We start from the raw sequence: 21520 nt of genomic DNA, 5'->3' as shown, positions 1-21520 counted from the left end.
TGAAAGCAATCATATTGAAGAGCAAGATTGGCTTTTCCCAGTTTGATAGATAAATCAATTTTTATCTTCATAATTTCTTAGCCATCCAATACATTTTCCCTGATATCTTTATTTTTGATAAATGCTTATGACCTTATGACACACTAATGCTTTTGGTTATAACTTCATTTGCTGTAAGGATTTGATACTGTTATATAAACACGGCAGTTTTTCCTCTTAGTTTAATCACTTGAACAAGCGACAACGAACTGGGAATTGTAAGGTGCATGACATGAAATATATCTTGAACCATCATCGTGGATAAATGCATGATAACTAATAAATGGAAGTTAGAAGAAGTGGGATATTATACTGGGTATTTACCGTTAGCTGGATGAAAATGTATATTCTCAAAGGATTTTCTAAAGGAGATGCTGATCTCTCCAGTGAAAATGCTGCATAGTATTCTCTAATGAGGCTTTTAAAGTGAGTTGTTATTGTCCTCTCCTAATCAGTCTCTTATAGAGAAACAAATGAATTCCTTCTTTCTATGGGCATTATTTTATATAGAAATCAGGCAAGACTTGCAGGACCTATAGTAGGAAAGCCTCCCAAGGTATTATTATATAACATTATGTTATTTCTCATGAATAGATGGGCAGCACAACAGACTGACAAATCATGTCATTCTAACTGAAGGCATCAGCCCATGTCACTAATCAGTAAGCAAGAAAACTGATATGTCATATTATGGCTGTTGTAAATTTCTTTACAAACTATTGGATTTTTTTAAAGTTCATTTTAAAAGCATTAACACATTGGAAAGGGACTCAATTACTATGACAATCGGTTGTCCAAAAGAAAAACAAATTTCAATAAGAGAAATGTACATGAAAATGAGCAATTGAAATTAGTCATATACTTCGAAATTCCAGTTTGATTTAAAATCAAGCTTTTTTTTGTCAAAGAACATTTACATTTGCATAATATGAAAGTTAAAAATCTGATTACTTTAAATAAAATTTGAAGACATTAACATCAGGCATGCCTTATAAGAAGGTGATGTTTTAGAATGTGCTATGTAATACAACATCTGAAAAACTGGAAGAGCTTTGTGTAATGGACTGCACAGAAATTGACAGTTTTAGAAGTTTGTTGTGTTCATGAAAACTGTTCATAAAACCACTAATCTATGATGCGTAATATGCAGATGACCAAAAAGTAAAGAATTCTCTACACAGAAATGATTACATTGTAAGATTGTAAATTGGTAGTCTTGTTCCAACGTGCTTTCCTGTGAATCTGTTTTCTGTGCTTTCAAAGTAGAGCAATCTTGCATTTAGGTTATCTGTTTCTTTGTAAATACATTTACAGGTGATAGCTCCGGTGTTTCCTCTAGAATTATGTGACAACTGAATTTCTCTTTCAATTTTTTGCAAACCCTGCTTCTGCTTAAACCATTCTCCTACAAGTCTGCACCCTCTTACATTGTACAATAGCTTCCCTATGCATATCGTTCTTAGGCGCGTTTGCTTGATATATAGAACTAGTTCCTAAACAGTAAAGTCATCTTTATGAATCAGAAAGCAAAGTCTTCCAACAAGGTATCATCCAGGATCCATGTAACAATGAAGGAAACCCCTTGAGGAAGTGCAGGATTAGTAAGGAGATTGAACACCATTAACATGTAGCAATTAGCAAACGATGTAGAAATATTAATTGCAGGAAAGCAAAACAAACAATTAAAATACGGATCCTGGCTTTGCTCATATTAAGTTCACTGGTAATAGTATTCTCATTCACTTTATTTGAAAAATATTGTTATTAAAATTATGTCACCATCTGCAGCCCAATCCACTGGAATTTTATAGCATTTATCTTATTCCTCAGTAAAACAAAGACTTCAAATATTTAACCACGTATATATTAGTGTAAAAATAATAATTTTCATAATCTAATTCTATATTTTGCAGAACTGTTTTCTACGCCATTCTTACTTACACTATTGCTAATCTACTTGTACAAATAAAACTATAGCTGATTGTTCTAGTATGTCCGTTGGGCATTTATGACATTCAGTATTTCCTACAATTTGTTTTACTTCTGTCAAGCACAAGCTTTTTATTCCTTATCCTTGAACTGTTCTAGCATCTTCTAAGATAATGAATAATTCACTGTGATAAACGTAACATAAAAAAGAGCACCAAAAAGCAGCTGCTAATAAATACTGGAGTGATGGAGAGGGCAAGAATAAGAGTAAGAATTAAAGTTAACCACATTCTACCATGTATCCATGATCTTTCATACTTGAAGAAAATATAACAAATCAACTGAGGACCTAATTCCTGTCACAAATAATTTAAGAATTCTAATATATAATCCGATCCTATTTAGAGACAAAATTATTCATATCCTAGTGGCCTATTCTCTGACTTCTACAGAAGAAAAAAAAATGTAGAAGGTAATATTAATACTTAACCATTTGCTAACAATGCCCCAAATAGCTCATAAAAATCTAGCATTCTGTCCAAAGTCAGATACAGACGTTTGTGATGTCTTCCTTGTAACAACAGTATCGATTTCCTACTTTTATTACCCAAATACACATACAACAGATCTTACAGCAAGGTTTAGTTATGTAGGATGACTTCAGCTGCTCTAACAGTTGATGTATCAAAATATTCATCTGAGTCATCTACCCTTTGATTTTTCTCTCATTGCTTCTGAACATGTGATCCCATTGCATGCCTTACACAGATCTGGACTCCTCTATGAGGAAAAAATCAAAAGAAATGCTATTTCAACCTGGAATTTATCTAATCTACCCTCTAGCTTTTTGTACTACTTTTTTATTGAGGCTTTTGCCTTTTTTGTTGGTCCTTCAGATTGCTAAGTACCTGATTAGTATACAAGTTTGTGTTTTTTTTTTTTTTTTTTTTTTTTTTGCTAAACAAAACAAATTAACCTTTTGAAATGCTTTAAGTCTCAGTCTGGATTTCTGGATAGCAATGAAGCAATGACAGCCAGATGCTCTGCGGCACACTGCCTCCAGGATATTTTAGACACAGCCACATTACATTTAGTTTTGTCAGCCTTGGATTTTTTTTTCCTTTAACTTTTAGAATCCAGTTAATTTTGATTGTTTTCCGTATTGCAAGTACGTTTTGTTGTTGTTGTTGATTTTAAATTTCTAATAACTGCGTTCCTTTTAAATATGAAGAACAGAAAAGGCACAGTGCAAACTGCCATCAGAACCACTGCCAGAATTCATGCTATTGGACTATACCTAATATTAAAAAGCATTATAAAATTTAGTCTATTCTGGTAAGTGCAATGACATCCCTAGCCAATGTGATCAAGGCACTACTGCATAAACATTTACAGCAATGAAATTCGAACTGATTTTGGCAAACATGAATGGAAAGAAGCTCTCATTGCAGTGTCACAGTTGCTGTGAGAAAGCTCAGCTTGCTAGAAGCAGTGCTAGCTTTGGCAGGACCCAGCTGAAGCAAAACTCATTGTCGACTGATATGACACTCTACCATGCCATGTTGCCAGGGAAACAGCAGAAGAAGAGAACATAAGGTTGTTAAACTGGAGGGGTTCTGAAAAAAATGCTCAGAGCCAGGCTGTCCTGAAGTAGATGTGGCATACCTATGAGATACCATGTTATTCTATAAAATGAGTTTAGTCATAAGCCTTCTCCTCCAAACTAATGGATGGCGTGATGGATTCTTGCTTCTAAAAATGCCACTTCTGTTACATGGATTTTATGCTAACTAGTGTTAAACTATTATCAATAGTTTGTTTCTACTGATGATAAATGGTTGGTGGTTGGTTCCTATTTATAAATTACAGTATGACCAATAAGTAAGTAATGAGAAAAAGCACAGTGACTGGACTGTGTATTTAGAAAGCAAGTCGTTTCAACCAGTTTAATAATAGAAAGAAAGGACAGCATCAAGATCAAATAGCTAAAAAATTAGTGACAGGAGTTTGAGAACTGAATTAATTGGAGGAGTTATTCATTGTCTGCTAATTTTGAAGTATAATCAGGGGACACTGTCATTGGTTGACAGGTTTGAAATTCAACTAAGCCTATTAATAGCTATAAAAAAATGAATTTTGACGCTCAAAAATCTGTCCCGAGAATCAGGCTTAAGTCTTGGCAATGCACAATAAACATGCATATATATCTCCATGGCACATACATATGCTGTCTCATCCATTACTTGTCATGAAAAAGAAAAGAACAGTCATCGAATGACAAAGATCTGTCTAACCTCAAATCCAATCTGCAGTGGGACAGTAGATAGTTAATGGTTAAGAAACAAAACAAACAAAAACAAACAAACAAACAAACAAACCAAAAAAAAAAAAAAAAAACACCACAATGAAGAGGAGAGAAAGAGCAGTCTTATGGTGCTCCACAGAACAATGGTCAGTGACTGGTCCATGGACAACGTTGCCCTGACAAGATGGTTCATTTGGCCCACAGCTCCTCCACCCCAAGTCATTCTGGTGGTGGCAGCAGTCTGCTGCCATCAGCTCTCTTATTCTGTAGTCAGTCAGCTGTGCAGGCAGGGCACCACGCACAAACAGAATGCCTGTACTGCAGGTATCCAGTAAAGCCAGTCACTGCTGAGAACACACAGGGCTTACTACAAATACACACTCAAGGCCTTCAGCACACCCAGAAGTGCGATCTCTGAGAAGAAAGGAAGGATGCTGACTGGCTGCTGCTACTCCCAACAAATAAATATAAAAAATAAAAGCATATCCAACATGGCTAGAAAGTATTGTACATGCTAATATACAGCGGAGATTCCTTTAGATAAGTATTTTAAACTAGAACACAAATACACATTCCATAAGAGAGAAATACTGTAATAAAAAAGACTGAAGATACATGTTTTGTAAGAATATGTATAATTCTCTCCTATTATTACTACTACAATAATAAATTTTCAGAAAAAAAATTAGATTTAAGTGAAGTTGATCAAATATCCAGGAACCTCTCTCTTGACAAAGTTCGTCCTAGTATTAAGGTTAGTATTCTTATAAACTCTTATTTGATTATATTCCCCTAAAAACAAAGGTTACTTAATACTAGGATCTCTTCCTTTTTTTTTTTTTTTTTTTTAATAAACCATATTTCTGTTGCTTTTCTCACCACAAAGTGAAAAGCTAGAAATGTATTTAATACTTTGAAGAAATAACAATGTGAAATTCTGAGTCTATGCACCAAAGCTGTGGCAGATAGCTGACACTCAGTTCCACATAAAGAAAACCCAAAAGAACTATGAAAACCAGAGAAGTGGATGCAGAAAAACAAACCATTACTTATGCAAGGCACGTCACCTGGGATGATAGTCATACCCGAGATAAGTTTATCCAAGGATCTAGTCCTCCAGCATGAGAACAAATGAAATTTCCTATTAAAGGATAGCGTAGCAGAATAAATATCAGAACTACTAGTGAAAATATCAGTAGCAGGTCAGACTAAACAGCAGCTTTTTTATGTCATTTAGAAATATATTAAATAGTGTAAATTGCTGAGCACCTACTGCTCCTCTGCTGCCTCCTTCCTCTGAAGGAGTTGTCCATCAAATCCTGCTCCTCCCATCTCTAATCAGTTGTTCACTCACAACAAACCTTTCATTCTGTGGCAGCCTAGTTTCTTATGGAAAGACTTTGTCAAAATCCTTTTTGCAAGGTAAAATACAGTCAGCATCTGGATTCACTTCCCCGCATGCTTCTTGATCCACCCCCTCATCTCCATCCCCCCAAAGAAACCAAACCCCAGAAAACAAAACAAAGAAATGACCACACACAGTCAACTCTAGAAGGTATGATTTCACTTCGTATGAGCCATGTTGTTTTATTCCCACTACGTTTTTGGTTTTTTCCTCATGTACTTGCATATCCTAGTCAACGTTACTAGTTTCTCCCAGTTTTTGTCCTATGCAGGTAGACTAGCAACAAAAGCGATTCATGAAAGCTATTTTAAGCACAGTTACAAGGAATGCGATGTTAGTAGTAATACCTTCAAAATGATTAAGTATTTGCTACACACCTTGTAATGCTTCTCAAAGAACAGGCACTTACTATTTATAGATTTCACACATGATTTTGTCTTCTCTATCATTTAACTTGTTACTAATCCTATCAAACCTTGTAGGGTTTTTAGTATTCAAGACCACTTCTTATTTTCTTGTCAGACAATTTTCATAGTTAAAGCTTGTCAACTGTTTTGCAAGTTCTTCTGCTACCAGCTTCCAAAGTAGATAGTTTAGTAAGCAAATGGCACAGGGCAGACGCTCCCCTTTGGTGGCAAGAACAGTGAGTACTGTAGCAATTTGGGAGTAAAATTTCAGATCAACCTTTTCTCCTGTCCCCCATACTCCCTAAAGAATGAGCAACTCCACTAAACAATGGCAACAAGAAGAGTTCTCTCTACCACACTCCACTTCAGGAAGCAGTGCCTTCCTACGCTCACAGGTCCAGGAGCTACATCTAATGTCTCTGTAATCCTTGTAAGTTACAGAGTCTTTCAAATTCATACACTTGCAATAATGCATGTAAGCTAGTTCACGTTAGTTATATATTTTGTTACCAGCTAAGGCCAGCTGTCTACCAAGTCATCGAGAATTTCAGAAACCCTGTTAAATGTATTGGAAATACATACTGGAGAAGTGTTCTAACATCCTGGAGGGTTTTTGGATTGTCATCCCAACAGTACAGAAAACTCAGGTGTATGCAAAGTTACACTTCTACTACTAGAAAAAATGATGATAGAAGAATATATTTACCTAAAATGAGATTTTTTTTAATAAAAGAACAAAATTCAACCAAATCCACCACACCAGAATTCATTGCAAAGTTGCACAAACAGTAGGGATCCTCCTTGTTTGTTCTAGTCTCTGCTAGTTTTTAAGGCTTATTGGACTTCAGGGAATAGCGGGGTTGCTGCTTTTCCAGATCAAGATGAATTTTTTTATTTTCTCTTAAAGTACTTAGTTCCTGTGATTATTAAGTAGACATCGTGTAGTATTATGAAAATAAACAAGTGCTTCTCTGCCCATTTGAAAACTACTGCACATATGTTCTGAAAGGTTTGGTCATGGTTGGTATGCATGTCCCACAGTCCTCCATAGTTGTTGAATTTCTTACTGTTCAAGAGGTTCCAGAAGGACAGTTAAATAATATTTTATTAAAAATCACTTACTAAAAAGCAAAATCTTGAGAGTTTCATGTAAAGATGGCTATTTGCTATAGGAGAAACCTTTATTGCTCTGGTAAACTCTCCTTCTACCTCCTATATTTGCCTTACAACATATGCCCTAACTTCACTTATTTTCTGTGAGAATGTATTTTGGAAGATCTTGACTTTCCAACCCAGTTGAGCAAGGCTGAAAAAAATCAGTTCTTTTCCTCCACAAGTTAATTTCTTATAGATGAGATGCTGTCCAGATCATACAATCACTTTCTCTAGCTGTGAAACAGGAGGTGCTTTCTGTTCATACTGACTAAACTAACCAGACAGGGGCATTGGCTTTGCTACTGACTCATTACAATTCTGCAAGTGCTTGGCAGGTGTCTCTTTGTTCAGACACACTACTCTAGTGGATAGTTTAACTCTCATTACAAAAAAAATATCTGCACACTAAATTGACAGGCATTACTGAAATTAGTGTTCTGTTGTTTGGTGTGTTGTTTTTGTTTGTTTGTTTGTTTTTTGTTGCCTTTTTTTTTTTTTCCCTTTTTATAGTTTGGGGGGTGGTAATGTTACAGAACAACGTATTTTTTACTTAAGTTCTTTTTATTTACCTGACAGTATCCATCTCTCTCCACTTCCACCACTCTGAGCTTGACACCCATAGAATATTTAGGAGTATTCTGTCCTGTGTGTCCATATGATTTTCAGTTACATTGTTCAGCATAATTAATCTTCAGACTTGCAATAAAATATAGTAGAAAGCATTGCAAATTAGATCTTAAGTGATCATTCTTTTACATACTTTCAATAGCTTACTGATATTTACATATTTTAGAATATACATGCTTGATAGAAGCCTTCAAGCTGGAGTCTTGAAGATATCTGTGTAAACTTAAACGTTTATAAAGAAAAATATATATTGCTTTCAGACTGAAAAAAAGGCAAGGCTACAATTCCATTTGCAATGCTAAAAGATTACACATCTGAATTCTGAAGTCATCTAGGCTTCACTCCCACACAAAATTCTCCATGAAACATCTTGAAATGGAAATGCTTTGCACAACCAAGAACACCTGAGCAGTTTAAGTCAATCTTTTTTCTCAGGTTCCCAAGAGACTTACTTTGTCAGAAAGATGTTTCACTTAAATCAACATTTGCCAATACGGATTTTTACCACTGATAAAGAATGCTATTAACATACATATGGCCTTTATCACAATTCCCTCTCAGTGTATTCAAACAATTGGCCTATGACAGAAGACCTTCCAAGCAAATTACCACCAGACACTTGAAAGGCTCCATTATGATCCCAAAGATTTGGTTTGCGTAAGGCCTACTGCAGTCTGAACTATTTGCTGCAGTATTTTCTCATCTTTCATCTGCATTCATCTTCTTTTGAAGATGCTACACTAAAAATGTAACCTCAAAAAAGGCTAAAGTTTCATTTTTCGATTCACTTGCAATGTAAAAAAATGAATAAAAATTAACTAAACCTTAAGTTATTTGCAAGCATTTTTAACACTGATATTTATAAAGTTACTGAATTACTGCCATTTTCAGAAAAAGGAGATATACGTGCATCATGTGAGTCTTGTAGAACTACTGATCTCAGGAATTAAGTCATACATTCGTATTTAACTTATTCATTATTTACTTTATTACTGTATTTTTGAAGAATCTTTATCTAGAATGCTGTTGCAGCTACACACTGTACAAGGAAATTGAAAAGTAACCATCGTATGTAGTAGATATGCAACACATCTGAGTGCACACAGATGGAGACTTTCAAAGAAACTGCAAAACTACTTTTTATGGTGAGAAGCAGGTGTAGTAACATGAAAGAGTAAAGATTATTTAACGTTCTCTAGCATCACATTAACTTAAGGAGAAAAGTTTGAATAAAGATGAGACAGATATTAACAGGAACCTTCTCCTAGGCACAGAATTCAAAGCAAAAAGATCGCTTGAGAAGTCTAACAAGCAGATGGTGGATGTCCATTATCAAAGGCCAGAGGTGACATCTTACTATAGAATAAAAGATGGAATAGGTCAAGCAGCTGTTAAGGACCTTGGAAATTAAGACATGTAACGTGTTTGATATAATATGGTAGAAATTAGTGTGGGGATATAAAAAGCCCTTAAGGCAACCTTGTCAGAGTGCTGGTCAAGAATAATAACTTTGTTATTTAAAAAAAAAAAAAAAAAAACATATTCTACAAGCATTCCAAACATATTCTACAAACCAATTTTGCAATCATGTCAAAAAGAGACAGCACCTGTACCTGGTTGAGTCATATTAGGTATGTGCACAGAAAGATAAAACTATGCTTGCCGCATGTTAGGCAGGAAAGCACACGTAAGATTGTGGGATTGAAAATGGACACAAATCAGATTTGCAGATAACCACAGATAAACAGGAAAATACTGTTATTCTGGTGAAGGAAAAAAAAAAAAAGGGTTCTGTCTTCCACTCATTTTTTTGTCCTCACAGTCCCAATTTTTAACATATTTCTTAATAATTTCAACACATCTTCAAAGAAAAGGCTTGTGTATAGGTTTTATCCAATTCCGTCAGCAGGAAACATGGAAGATACCATATTCTTATTGATTGATTGCTTAATTGTCACAGTAAGTTATGTTTGACAGTGGATAAGTTTCATTTGATAGTTCTCTTCACCATAGTTACTACACTAGGAAGCATTGTAGGAACTCAGTGACCCTATTATTTGTAGGACTTCTTTTCATGAGTCTCCATATTGCAGTTCAAGGGATCTGTCAGTGTAGGTTCTCTTTTAGTTTAGCTATCAGAGCTGTTTAACACTATTGTGTATTCAGCACACCTGGAACATGCAGTGCTCTCTCAACAAAGAAGTTATGGTTGTGTTTGGATTTAAAAAAACAAAACAACAACACACAAGAACACATAACTACAGCCACAGAAAGATGGGCCAAACATAGCTTTTTTTTTTTTTTTTTTACCCCCCCCCCTTTTTTTTTTTTTTTGTTTTTAAATGAGTACATAGTCAAGTTCATCCTGAAATGCTGTTAGTAGCCCTCCTCCTCTTTGCCACTTAAGTGGGAGTTTCAGGAAGACAACTGTTCTCACATTTTTCATCTGTGCTCTTATTTCTCCGCAGATCAAAAATGTCTGTAGATTTTTATTTATTTTTATATCAGCAAATACTTGGACAGCAGTTACGGACACATACGAGCTGAGAGACAATATAATTCTGAATTTCATAATTCAGTACTGCTATAAGTAGCAGCAACAAAAAACATCAGATTGTAGAAAAAGAATTTAAAAAAATCATAGATGAGCTCTCCAGGCTTTCAGAATATATTGATTTTTCTTCCCACAGTCTACTTCTTTTTGATTTTTAAATCTGAAATGCAAGGCAGGAAGAGTCTGAAGAATTGCAAAAAGCCAACATTGCCCTAGTCAGTGTCTAGATTTAAATACGAGATGTTTTTCTCAGCCCCTCTGAAAATGAATAGAAAGAATTAGGGGCAATGTTTCTCATGTCAAGAGGAGGTTACCAAACAAAAAATCAGATACAGTGATCTGTTATGATAGGAAGGCAGTGTCAGTACCAAGACAAGGATGCACAGACAATGAAGCACATGTCTGCATGTAGGACAGCAAATGGTGAATCAGTTTGTACAGTACAAAGAAGGAGATGGAAGTGCAGTGGATTAGCGGAGAAAAAAAAAAAGCAGTACAGAATAAAAGAATTAGGAAATACTACATACAGGATAAGCTATACTAACAAAAGCAAACAAGAAGAAGCTAATTCAAGCAAAGCTGACAAGCAATTTGCAGAAGTTCTTCACACACACACACACCAAAAAATTGCAAAAGTCACTTACGGAATAAAATATTCATTGAATAGGCTCAGACACATGGACACAATGATGGAAGTACAACAGAAATCTAGACAAACCTGAGAATGCCACTAAAAATTAGTTAACCTTCTTCTCGCTAAAGTAATTTTCTTTGATCTGATATTTCTCAGGGCCTTTTATTTTAGTCGTATGATGTATACGTGGAGTTGAAGATGACTGACTCCCCTAATCTATTAAATATTATTTCAGATCTAGCTTTAAAATAAAAACTTAGCATAAGAAAAGCTCAAAAAGAGTACCAGAAATGAATATCTAAATTTCAGATACTGACACTGGTTTCATTCATCTCTCTGGATTCAGTGCATTTACTACTAACATAACCCAGTGGAAAATCTGGGATATGGTATTTCATTTACAAGTCAAATTCTATGATTAAAACATAATAAGATTACTTTATTTTCTAGCCACTAGTTTGGGATGTCTGTACACCTTGCTGAGATGCAAATACCAACACGTCTATATACTTCATTCAGGTTTTATGCCTTTTGATTAGCCACATAGCACTCGTAAGATAATTGTTTTTCCATATCTGATTGCCTTCATTAGTTTAACTACAGATATGCCCTGTCACACTCATTAGGAATTACTCCTTCCTACATTCCTCCCAGAGCACTATCAAAAGACGCTGTTGATCACAGCATAGTAGTCAAAAACTTTACTGTGACTAATAAACTTAATACTAGAACTTGTCTTAGAGATGAAGAGGAAGAAGAGGTTATCTGTATTTAAATTCAGTTTCCCTTTAATAGCGGTTGAGCCTATGGGTACAGAATAAGGTGTTTTATAAAGGAGAACTTCTTAGTCTTTAATTTGAGAATTCCAGAAAATTCAGTCTGGCACATTTTCCCCCAGTCTAAGTGTTTCTCAGGCCTGCTATTCACGGATACCAGCAAATTGCAGCATTGGTCAGCAGAACGTGAACTTGAGAGCGCCTGCAGTGCTGTCTGCAAAGCAGAAGTTACCACAGCGTACAAATCCAAACTGATCCTGGCATCGCAACGTCCCAGGCATGCTCCCCAAGGCAGGCAGTTAGACAATCTACTGTGTAAGCAGTGACCACAACCAAGACTGTTACGAGTAGTATTACACCTCCACACAACTGAAACTACATTGCCTATTTATTTTCAAAGCATTCTTTTTTATTTCCCCTTGAGTTTTCATAGGCATTTAAGTAACAGACCTCAGAACAGAAGCATCTGAAGTTACTCATATCAGAGACACATATTTCTCCCTCAGAAAAGTTGCTACATTGTAGTACTGACAGATTTTGTTCTTTCCCTGCAGAGTGGAAGATGAGTGTTATGTAATCCTGCACAATGTTTAATTTAATGACTGTACATTTTTATTTAACATGTGGATATGTGAAGTTGCTGGAATATTCAGTTACTTGCAGTTGAATGCTCAAAACGGAACATACAAAGCAGACTGTTTTACCTAGAGTAAGCCAAATTGAGCATCCAAATGCCAGGTTAGGTTCTCAGTAAATATTCTACCTTCAGATTTAGAAGCATTATTTGTCATTTTTTCTGGAAAGGAAACATGAAATTGTAAAAGTCACTTACATCCTGTGCCAAATAGTATTTAGACGTGATATCTGGTGCTAAGTCTAGAATACATTTAATCATGAATAGAAGAGTTTCACATTAGTGCAGTTCTCCCCTTCTCACCCTTAATTCATCAAGAGGATTGTTGTGCACATTTCTGTTCTGGATAAGTATGATGGCTTAATGTGTTTGCAAACAATTGGACTTCGCTTGCTATTCTAAATCACGAGTTTGGGAAATTGGGGGGGGGGGGGGGGGGGGAAGTACATGGCATCTTCAGATGTTTCTATGATAGCTTATTTTCTTACCAAGAACAGAAGGTCGGCTATTATCTTAAATATGAAGCTGCCCATTTTTTCTTCCACAGCATAATTTTTATTCACTAAAATGTTTCTGTTTCGTATTCTAAGTCTATTCATAGGTACAAACATTTTCTCTGGTAAGATAGAATGTTAACTAGGAGCTCATAACAAGCATTCCATTTGCAATAAATTGGAAACATTTGGTCAAAATTCAGCTTAGGCAAATGTTCTTGACAGTAATATTTTTTTCCTTGAAGAATCATAGGAAGTGCATGCAAAAGGGATTCAACCATATAAGGCAAGCTTGTAAAACAAAAGGATTATTTCTGGAAACTATTCTGTAGTCTTGGTTCCAACCTAAGTATAATTGCTTCTCAAACTTATCACTTAGCTCCTTTTAAATACGAAAAAAAAAAAATCTCTGTAAAAAACTATATTAGCAACCAGAAACTGGCAACCTAAAACCTTGACAACGGAGTTAGAAGTACAAATGGATTGAAATAATTTCACATCATTGTATGAATAATTATAATAGATTGTATAAAATGATACTTTAACAACCAATTTCCTACATGCATGGGATGTGCAGGGAATAGCTGTATATATTATCTTCAGTGATCTTCTCATTTTATGCTGTTTTTGGGGGGAAGGAATTGGTATGTAGAACCCAGATCTTGAACAGACAAGACTTCACAGAAGAGTAAAAATAAGCAAGCAACTTTTTAAGTTAACTTTTTGATTTTACAGTACAGACTTTAATTCTTCCTAAGGGCAGCTGTTTTCAAATGCAAATAGAGCATGTTTAGGAACCACAAGATGATAAAAATCATTCTATGTTTCTAGCTAATGAACTCCCATCTCTTAAGCACATTTTACAAGGCTGTCAAACGAGAGTTTAAATAAAACCTTGTGAAGTTCAACTCAACCAAACTAAATGTGATAGCAAATATGTAGCTGCGTACATTTAAGTGTGCTTAAATATTTCCATAGTTACTGTATTTGCATGCTGTGCAAACCAGAGACTAACAATAGCATTAAAGGGGAATTAAACAGAAGTAGTTATTCATTGGACAAGGCAAATCAGCCATATAGACAAAAGCAAAGAACATTTTATATTTAAGGTTCCATTTTAATTAAAAGCTGTATTTGATTTTTTAAAAAAAATAATTTCATGTTATCCCAAATCCTGATAAAAATCCTAGAGACAAAAAGAAAAAAAAAAAGAAACAAGTTTCACTATTTCAGATTCAAGGTTTCCTAGGACTCACAAAACAATGCCCAAATTAATCATCCTGTACACAAGGATATATGCTGTTATACGTGATATTTGAAATAATGCTTAACCAGATAAACTTGAACATATAGCAAAAAGCACAAACCAAAAATTTCTGCTGTCATTTGAGGAGCACCTCAATAATAACATCAAACAATTACATTTTTAAAACCTATCCAATTGGGATAACTGTTTAAACAAAGGGAAGAGTCTGAACAGTGGGGAGGGAGAATGGAAAAGATATATCAAGGGAATAAGGAGCAGAAGATGCACTTACTGTTTGGTTATCTTCATACAGCTTCAAGTCATATCCACTCAGCTCCACACAGAAAATTATTGCTGTAACCCCCTCAAAACAGTGGATCCATTTTTTGCGTTCAGATCTCTGTCCACCCACATCCACCATTTTGAAAGTCAGCTCTTTGAAGGTGAACTTATTTTCTACAATCCCCGTGGTCATGTCCCGAGAGCGCAGAATGTCTTCCACTGTAGGGATGTAGTCCAGTGCTGCGATCCTTTCTAGGTCATTTAAGTAGTATGCAGCATTATCCTCTAGGTGGTACTCGTTGGAGCGACAGAAGCACTCCTGCACACCAGGGTCTGCCCAGAGCCGTTTCATGACTCCCAGAAGCTCAGGGGTAATCTCGCCCTTGCTCTCAGCTGGGCCCGTCAGGGCAAAGAGCTGCACAGCATCATATGCTCTGTCAGGATTGTGAAATTCTATCTTAAGGGTGGCTAGAGCCCGAATGATGCGTGTGAGGGAGTCAATTGCATTATAGATAATCAGAGGTTTGTATTCCTTGCAAGCCTCCAAGTTAAAGCCACCACTGTGAATGATTTTCATCTGCTTTACAATAGTACTCTTCCCAGAATTGCTGGTACCCAGGAGAAGGAGCTTAATCTCTCTTCGTTGTCGCTGACTTTCAGAGCGCAGGTGGCGGTCAATCCTCCGGGACCGCCGCGCTGCCTCTTTCTCCTCAGAGCTTTGCCTACATCCCATGGTATAGCAGGCTGTTACAGAAGGGAAGGGCCGGAGATTGTCTCAGTTTCTTCAAGTCTCCGAGAAAGATCTGTGGCGTCTTCCAGCTCTCGTGCCAGGTACACCTTGTACAGAAAAAAAACAATACCTACTGGTCCAAGAGGCCTGTACCACCTAATTCAGTTCCAGCAGGGATGCAAACACGTGTAGATAAGCAACCACAGAAATAGTCTCTTCAGTAGATCTCATGGCACTCCCCTTTCCAGTGCATAAACAGTGGCACATTCCTGTTACTGAAGGGACACTTCCCTTTGCCACAGTTTGGCTAGGTCCATCCAATATTCTTTTCTGTTCTGCATAATTATTTTGCTGCCTTCTGTCCAAAGGTAAGGAGCCGCACTTTCACCTTCTCTGCTCTAGCCCTCGTCTCCTAATTGTATTTTCTGGTTGCTGTGGTGATGCTGCTAGATAGCACTGACGCTCTTTTCAGTGGTGCTGTACTTTTGTTTCTCTTCCCCCACTTCTTCAGCTGATCCAGTTCAGCTCAGTAGATCTATGCTTTCCACCTGCCAAACAATGAGGGAAAAAAATGAATGAAGCGAGCGACTTTGCTTCCTTGCTACTGTTTCCTAAACAGAAACTACAGATGGAAAAATACGTAAAGAAAAGCAAAAAATCAAAACCCCAGCAAAAATGTAGTGACAGCTGAAACTTGCAGACCTAAGAAAATGTGGTTTCTGAACAATAGTAAATCAAATCTCGTTTTCAAGCCTTCTGCGTTTTATTATCTAAACCTACATGAAAACAAACAGTGCTGAGCTGTGTCCCAATTTCTCCCTCAGCAAGAGTTTATGGCAGTGCTTTTCCTGCACAGTCCTGTTCTGACTGGTTTTCCTGAAGTAGAAAAATGAAACAGTCACAACTACTTTTCCCAGTCTCTCTATTTATATCAATATCTTGTACTCAGATGTCCTCCTGAGTTTTCTTTTATCTTTTCCGTTTTGTTTGCACTGAACATTTGAGTAACTAAATTAGGAAGCAAAATGAGGTGATTAAGTTTGCTTCATGATCTTGTGAGAGTTACTGATCTTTGCAGAATTCCACAACGTATCTTCCTTCCCCCGGACACTAGTACAGTTAAATATACTGCCTGCACCTTACATAATCAATCAAGTGATATACTACTATAACAAACTTTGTAAGCTTCTTCCCATAGCGATAGTGTTATTAGGCCTCTTCTCCTCCATTTTTACTACACAAGTTCTGAGAGGTAGCAAAAGTGAACAATGACCAGAAGGCAAAAGGTTCATACAAAAAGCACAGAAAATGCCATCCAAAGCAAGAGGTGAAAGCTTTGCAGTGATTTTTAGAGCAATTATTATTTCACAAATTAGGGTTTAAGCCTACTAGTTGGAGCTCTGCAAAAGGCAACAGCAGGAAGCAGTTACCTCTCACAGAGGGAAAACACAATGCTAACAGCTGATTGGTGACAACTTGCCTCTTTTCTAGGAAGGGCTTGCTGCTCCCACTGAGCTCTGAGCATGCTGGGTACCAGAAGTCACAGCTTCCAGCTCCTCATCATATGCTGACCCCAGCCCACTTTGGCACCTATCCTGCTGTCTGCTTGCTTGCATCTGGAGGGTCTTCAGTGGTTTTCATTCTTGTGTTTTTCCCCAAACTAGACTGCATGCCATTGACATACCCTCAGAGTAGGTTTTGACCCCTTTCTTAAATCTACTAAAGGAATATAATTTCCATGACACTTTAATAAGACTGTCTCTCAAATTCCCTTTTAAATGTTGCCCTAGAAACTCTTCAGAGGTTTTTCCTGCATTAACTTACTAGCATTTCAGTGTAAGTAGGACAAAGCATCAAAATCCATACTGAAAACGATGATTCCACACTGACAGGAAAGGGAGAGAATGATCCAGGCCAGATTATTTAATATCTAGCTTTCATGAGAAAAAACAAAAACAAACAAACAAAAAAACTACTTGCTTTGTTTTGTTTCTCACGTACTTTGCTTTTACTTTCTTAAGCATAATGACAGCATTTTTAGTGGGCAAAAGATATTTCAGCACTCAAAAATAATCATGCGTACTTAAGTATTTGCAGTGGAGCACTGGATTTAACAATGTGTTTTTCCTTTTCTGACATCAGTTACATTGTGGGATAAGATTCACTTTTATAGATATACCTTCTATCTGCCAGCCTGATGCATCTCATTCCTAATTGGCCACACTGCCATAGTTGGGAGAAAAAAAAAACACACGACTTCTATTTCAATATAATTTACATTAATTAAAACACAGTTTTATAGCACATGCCTTGTAGGATACTGTTTCACTATTGGGAATTTCAATTCTGCATTTATCTTGCCAAAAATCAGCCATGGATTTCAGCAAGATCTTGCTTTACCCTTCCCAGAAGTGCCACCATAGTAGAGGAGTTATACCAAATAATAGTTCAAGCTAGATTTAAATGATATTAATCAAGATACAGCACAACAGAAAAGCTTCTTCAGGGCAAGAGGGGAAGGGGGCTTCACAGAAATAGATAAGGACAATTACATCAGCTGCAGTCTGAAGAAGGGTTGTATGGTTGAAAGAGAGAATAAAGCTCAGCTGTTTTAGTTTCCTAGCATCTTAAATTTTCATTAAAAAACATATTTCTTTGAATATAGAGGGAGGGGGGTGGGAGAGTGGAGGTAGTCAATTATATATCTAGAATTTCACTCCTCAGGTAGTAGGAACAAGTGTAATGATCTCAGGCTGCCCCATTTAACAAAAGGTATTACTATTCTTCTGCCATTTATGCGTTAAATCATTGTCACAGTGGGCTATCCTAATCTTAGTTTCTGTCTTTTGCATAGCTTTCTCCCTAGAGATTTTTAAACTTACTGATGTCTTCTAGTTTATGATGGGGAAGGTAGAGTCCACGCATCTGTTTTCAGATCTAAGCCCTCACAGCTATGCGTTCCTGGGGTCTACAGTTCCATAACAGCATCTTGGCACCAGGCAGGTTCTCCCAACACAATGCATCCCTCTTCAGCAGTTTTCAATACATATATGACTCGAAGCATGTGCATACAGAAGGACAAGCAAAACAACCATCGTTAATTCTTTTGCATGAGTGAAGGGTGTAAAGACTGGGCAGCTTCAATAGCTCAGTTTTATGGATTTGGTACTGAAGTTTCCTGGGACATTAGCCTGGGACAGTTGAGCTTGCTATCACTCACTCTTAAATACTTTCACTGATTCTATATTTATCTTTAAATCCCTTCCTAACTCTAACCCTGCTTAAGGCAGATATATAGTTGAACCAGTGTAGACCTGGATAAAACTCATGACTACCAGGATGAGTAAGCACAGGTCAGAATGAATTGGTACCATTGTACTGAGAAGAGCATTATATTGTTGAAAAAGGTTAATAGAACTCGAGTACACAAAAAAAAAAGGAACATAAGAAAATCTTCCTTGCTGCCTTCCTACAAGGTTTCTTTTAATTTCCATGGTCTAACACCTGCCTGCAAATCCATCCCAAATCCATGTGCATAAAATCAGTTATGCTACAACAAGCCTTTTACAGCAGCCAACTCCAAAAATGAACCATGACAATCTTAATCTCAGTTGTTCTAAACTAGCTGTCCAATCTATACATAAGGTTACCTCCACATGACAGTTAACTACAGTAAGAATATTAAGCTTTCCCACTGGCATCTTCCACACTTCCACATTCATAGTTGCTACTTCATGAAGTTTTTCTTTTTTCTTTTTTTTTTTTTTCCCTTTTTAAATAAACTATTGTGTAAACCGCATTTACTGTCCTGGCTACATGCAGATGAACTTTCTTTTAACAGTTTTGCTATTTCTTGGAATACACTTGTAATACAGGAAAATAAGTAGCCTAGATTTTGTTCTGTTTTAAATCATATTTCATATTAAAAATGCAAGTGTTTAATGGCTTTAAGTTCCTGGTTACATAAAAGCCTTTTCGGTTACTTTAATGGAAAGCGATATTGTCTCCTTTCACAGTGCACACGTCTGTTTAAATTTACTTTAAAAACCTTTAATCTTTGAATGACCACATTGTGCTGTATATGAGCATCTAAACCAACATATATGCCTTTCACTGACAAAACATATTTGTTCAATCTGACGATATATGTGGGCTACCTTGTCATAGCTTAATGGGTATCTCTTCCCACAAGAGAAAATTAACACGCCCTAGACTAACAGGGATCTATTTCAGTTAGTAAAGTTCATTTTTGGAGTGGGAACACTACTCGAGCAGAATTCTGCACTGGTCAATTATATAAATCTATTGAAACCCATTTAACCAAACAGACTAGCATGTACTTCTGTCCATACTTTCATAGACAATAAAGCAGGCATTATTGCTGCTTTCATACCCAGTGTTCCTATTTTTCCCCCCATCCATCACTTCTGTCTTGCTCAAACGGTGTTTGCAGCCCTACCCCTTATCTCTTCCCTCAGTGTGTTCCAGAGTAATCGGGAGGAGTGGCACCAAACCTACAGCAAGTTGTGAGAATTTCCCCAAGGAAAGAGCCAAGTACCGTCTCTTGTTGTGTTAGCTACTAGCATGTTAGTAGACTGTCAAGCTACCCTGAAAGATGCCCCTTCCCCAGGATTTTATTGAAAGGAAGCGGCTCCTAGGCTTAGGATAATGCCAGTGGCTGTTACTATCATAGTCAATGTAGAGACTGCACACAGTGTGCAGCTAGCAGCAGGAATTTCAGAGGGCATTACAGACGTAATGCCCTCTCAAAATCTTCTCTCAAAAATAACCAGTACCAGTAGTCCAATAGTTTAGCTTTATACCACCATCCCTCCATACACACATATAGAGAGTGTGGAGGTAATCTTATTCAGCTTTTTGCAATACAACAAACCTAGTAAAACAGATAATGCATAAGGTTTTTCCTGGTAATACATAATTTAATAAAGTGAATTGTAATTCAGAAAGTTGTGGCAAAACTTTCCATCGCCATTTTAGTTATAATTGCCAGCCATCTTTTTTTTTTTAAATTCAGCACCTTAATACAGGTGTTTCAGAATGTATGCTACCAGAGCAAAGAGAAACAAGAAAAAAACGTAGCCAAGCTATACTTTTGTAGTTTATTGGTTCTTACTGCTGCTTCTTTATCTACACTCAGAAGAGGGATTGGTTTAAACAACGTACTGCACTGGAAGTTTGGAGGTAGCAGACCTCCCTGTTTGAGCACTTACCCATTTAAAAGCAAATGCAGGCAAATCTAGCAAAAAGTAGCACAGCGCATATTTAAGACTTACAAGTGTAAGCTAACCCAATGTAATCAGTTTCTAATTATTTCACACATCCTCAGAGGATTCCAGCACATTAACAAAACCTTATTTTTACTTGTTTTACTTTCAATCACTTTTTGCACTATTAAGGAAAGAATAAGAAATGAGTATGATATACAGGGAAATACTCAGGGTAGTTCACAGAGGAAAAGCCAAGAGTTCTATTAAGCAGGCACCACTTCGATAGGAACCAAAGCTAATAACAAATGGCAAAGTCAAATCAGAATTTTAAATCCAGAACAGATGCCCAGACACTCATGCAGTACAAATTTAAAGTTGAAATAATTTCACAGAAGTTAGTTTACTATTTAATGTAAGTAATTCAAGTCCATTTATTTCAGAATAAAGTTGCTTTTTTACAGCAGCCACAAACTTTACTAACATTCTCCTTCAACTACTTTTGAAATCTAGAAGAAAAAAGGAGAAAAGCTAAATGAACAAAAATACAGATTTTTTTCTTTGTGAATCCTCTTATTTGACAATGCAATTTTTTGCAGTTGGCAAAATAAATAAATATTTGCAGATCTCTACCCTTAAATATTTATGGATAATTCTTATTTAAAGGAAAATGGCTTGGGCACTTCTGGATAGAGTGCCTGGGAAAAAAATAATTGTTTTGTCTGTGCTGAAGAAGTTGAGAACTTCTCTTTAAAACCCTTCTAAGCCTCCAAACTTTGAGCCAGGAATATCACATTACAGAAGTTGAGCTCTGTGGTGTGGATATGTCTTTGCTATTCTCACAAAGCAGGAAGTTAGAGACCTTCCAAAACTTTAGTTTTAGCTGGATTAGATTCATTTCCAAATAGAACATGTACAACAAGAGAAATTGGACTAGACAGTCTAGACGTTTAAGAAAAAAATGAGAGAAAAGGAAGGGAAAAGACTTTATACTAAGGAAAATCAGAAATATTTCTTATCCACTAGAATGTCTTTGACTCCAGAGCCAAGAGCATTAACCAGTCCGATCATGTACTTC

General features: G+C 36.4%; 2 protein-coding genes across 6 annotated transcripts in view; one reads left to right on the top strand and one right to left on the bottom strand.

Annotated features, from left to right (window-relative positions):
- The window catches only part of GNAZ (G protein subunit alpha z), an 87465-nt gene that overhangs the window by 27974 nt on the left and 37971 nt on the right, over positions 1-21520 (bottom strand). For all 5 annotated transcript variants that reach the window (XM_068701367.1, XM_068701368.1, XM_068701366.1 and 2 more), the window contains exon 2: positions 14498-15765. In XM_068701367.1, the coding sequence (XP_068557468.1) occupies positions 14498-15220 (723 nt within the window). In that variant the 5' untranslated portion in view covers positions 15221-15765. The remainder of the gene's footprint in view (positions 1-14497; positions 15766-21520) is intronic.
- The window catches only part of RSPH14 (radial spoke head 14 homolog), a 91939-nt gene that overhangs the window by 37145 nt on the left and 33274 nt on the right, over positions 1-21520 (top strand). The window lies entirely within an intron of this gene.

The sequence above is a fragment of the Anas acuta genome, chromosome 17 (genome assembly GCF_963932015.1).
Source record: "Anas acuta chromosome 17, bAnaAcu1.1, whole genome shotgun sequence".
NCBI classification, from domain to species: domain Eukaryota; kingdom Metazoa; phylum Chordata; class Aves; order Anseriformes; family Anatidae; genus Anas; species Anas acuta.
The sequence above is the reverse complement of the archived record's forward strand: the minus strand, read 5'-3'. Positions and strand labels throughout refer to the sequence as shown.